General features: G+C 52.3%; 1 protein-coding gene across 1 annotated transcript in view; it reads left to right on the top strand.

The window, feature by feature from the left end:
• The first annotated feature begins 1,617 nt into the window (after positions 1 to 1,617).
• Positions 1,618 to 2,664, top strand: part of LOC133133595 (LIM domain kinase 1-like) — a 32,878-nt gene continuing 31,831 nt past the window's right edge. Inside the window, exon 1 of the mRNA XM_061249696.1 lies at positions 1,618 to 1,622. Within this exon, the coding sequence (XP_061105680.1) occupies positions 1,618 to 1,622 (5 nt within the window). The remainder of the gene's footprint in view (positions 1,623 to 2,664) is intronic.

Genomic DNA, 2,664 nt, shown 5'->3' with positions numbered 1-2,664 from the left:
AGAGAGAGAGAGGGAGAGAGAGAGGGAATAAGGGGGATTTTGTGCAAATGAAAGCAGGTTTTCCAGAAGGATCCGGGGGATTTCTTGGCAGCTGCCCGGCTGAACGCAGACACAGATGCTAACGCCTATATCACGCTACCCCCGCCAACTGCCCTGGCTTCCGCCAATATAATGACCTGTCCTACAGTTATATACAGAGAGAGATACCGTTGCCTTTAAACACTCGATTCTTCTGTCAAACTGCACAAGAGAAGAGATTTATGATGCCAGGTCTAGTAAATGAAGAAATAAATAATAAACATACACAGCTCAAAAACCTTTTTATTTTATTTTTTGGTTTAGTCTTTGAGGGCATTGTTGACAGGTCCCTTTAGTGTATCATTTATTTCTGTGGCTGGACATGGTAGGAGTAGAGATTAGGAGTAGAGATGCAGTATTGGTCCTAACCCCCCCACCTCAGGCTAAAGGCCCTCTCCGTCCAGACTGGGCCGGTACCCTGCCTTCTGAACCGGGCCGGTACCCTGCCTTCTGAACTGGACTGGGCCGGTACCCTGCCTTCTGAACTGGGCCGGTACCCTGCCTTCTGAACTGGGCCGGTACCCTACCTTCTGAACTGGGCCATGCTTCTCCTTCCTGGCATTTACTGGAGAGCAGGGCGTGCGTTTCCTCCGTTGCTTTTGTGTTCAATCCTGTGTCTCGCCCGCCAGCTTTCGCTGATGAAAGAGTGCGCTTTTGTCTTAGAAAATATCAAACAAACAGAAAAAACACCCAAAAAGAAAGAAAGGGCCTCGGCATGTTTCTAAACCTGAGGCTGTGTTCAGTGGGGAGGGACACTGTGGGGGGGGGGGGGGGCTGTGAAAGAGAGAGAGAAAGAGAAAGAGAGGAAATGGAGGGAGGGGAGTCTGAAGGTCATCTGAGGGATGAATACACACACACACTCACTCACACACACACACACACACACACTCACACACACTCACACATTCACACACACACACACTCAGACACACACACTCACACAGACACACACACACACACTCACACACACACTCACACACACACACACACTCACACACACACACACTCACACACTCACACACACACTCACACACTCACACACACACACACACACACACACACACACACACACACACACACACACTCACACACACACAGACACACACACACACACACACACACACACACTTCTCTCTGGGGTGCACACAGAGACCCTGACTGGCAGCGAGCAGCTGTGTGCCAGGTTAGCACGTTAGCGCTTCACCACCAGCCCTCTCCTGAATGGAATTCTGGAACAAAACTATTTCCCCTGACACAAACAAAACCAAAACCCCCCTCCTCTTTGTAAACAAAACACAAAACCAGAAAAAAATCTATTGTCTGTCTCCTCTTTTTTTTGTTCTTGGCTTTGTGTTTGTCTCTGCGCTGGGCGCATGCGTGGAGGCCCAGCCGACGCAGCGGTTTAGGGGTTAAACCCCACCCCTCCAGGCCCCGGCGTGCTGAGCTTGCGCTTCTGCCAGGGCTTGGGCCCTGATTGGTCCGTGGGTTGTCCTGGCCGGGCTGTGAGCCCCTCCCCAGTGGGAGGGGCCAGGGTAGACGATGAGGTAATGTCTTTCTCCGGAGCGATGACATCATCCTCTCATTCCGGCAGCCGGGAGATCTCCCCCACTGTCACGTGCATCACTGGAGAGAATCTGTTTTTTAACGTTCATCATCCTCATCGTCATCACACTCATTTTACAGGTTAGCCCATCATCATGTATCTGGTTTATGTTTTTACACAGTGATGTGTTTTGAAACGACAGAGATAATGTTGAGCTTTCATCCAAAGAGCTTTACAGTGAACGCCTCCCGCTGTGCCCGCTCGGCACGGCCAGGGCAGGGGTTCAAACCGGCAACCCTCCGGCTGCCAGGCCACCGCTCTGCCCTCCTCAGCTGATATCGGTGTGTGGTGGCATCCGGGATTTGGTGCCGGGCTCGATTCTGATGGTTTTCCAAATGGAATGTGGCCCCTTAGTTCTTAGGAAGAGTGTCGGAAACCCCACGCTCATACTAACCCCGCCCCTACCCCACGCCCCCCCGCCCCTACCCCACGCTCATACTAACCCCCACCCCCCACCCCCCACCCCCCCACCCTGCTCCAGGCACTCCCCATAGAACAGGCTCTTTTGTTTGGAGGGTTTTGATTGTTGACGGGGCTTAGGGATTCCCCCCCGGTCCTGGGTTTCCATGTCCACAGCGACATGTGACACACACACACACACACACACACTCACACACACACACACACAGTCACACACACTGACTGCTCATCCTCTGGCTCTCAGTGTTACAGGAAGTGAGTGAATGTGCAGCTTCCTGTCTGGGGTGTCTGAGATGAGCCCCTGCCCTGCTGGCGGAGTTGATCACTGTGAGCGTGTGCGTGTGTGTGTTTGTCTGCGTTTCTGTGTGTGTGTGTGTGTGTGTGTGTGTGTGAGCGTGTGCGTGTGCGCGTGTGCATGTGCGTGTGCGTGTGTGTGTGTGTGCGTGCTAGGGGTGTCAGCGGTTAACCGAAACTGATTTGTAAATGTTTACACAAAATTGCTAACTGATAACCGATCATTTTATTCTGAAGCTGAAATGGTAAGCTTCAGTAGTTCTACCGCG

The sequence above is a fragment of the Conger conger genome, chromosome 7 (assembly GCF_963514075.1).
Source record: "Conger conger chromosome 7, fConCon1.1, whole genome shotgun sequence".
Lineage (NCBI taxonomy): Eukaryota > Metazoa > Chordata > Actinopteri > Anguilliformes > Congridae > Conger > Conger conger.
The sequence above is the reverse complement of the archived record's forward strand: the minus strand, read 5'-3'. Positions and strand labels throughout refer to the sequence as shown.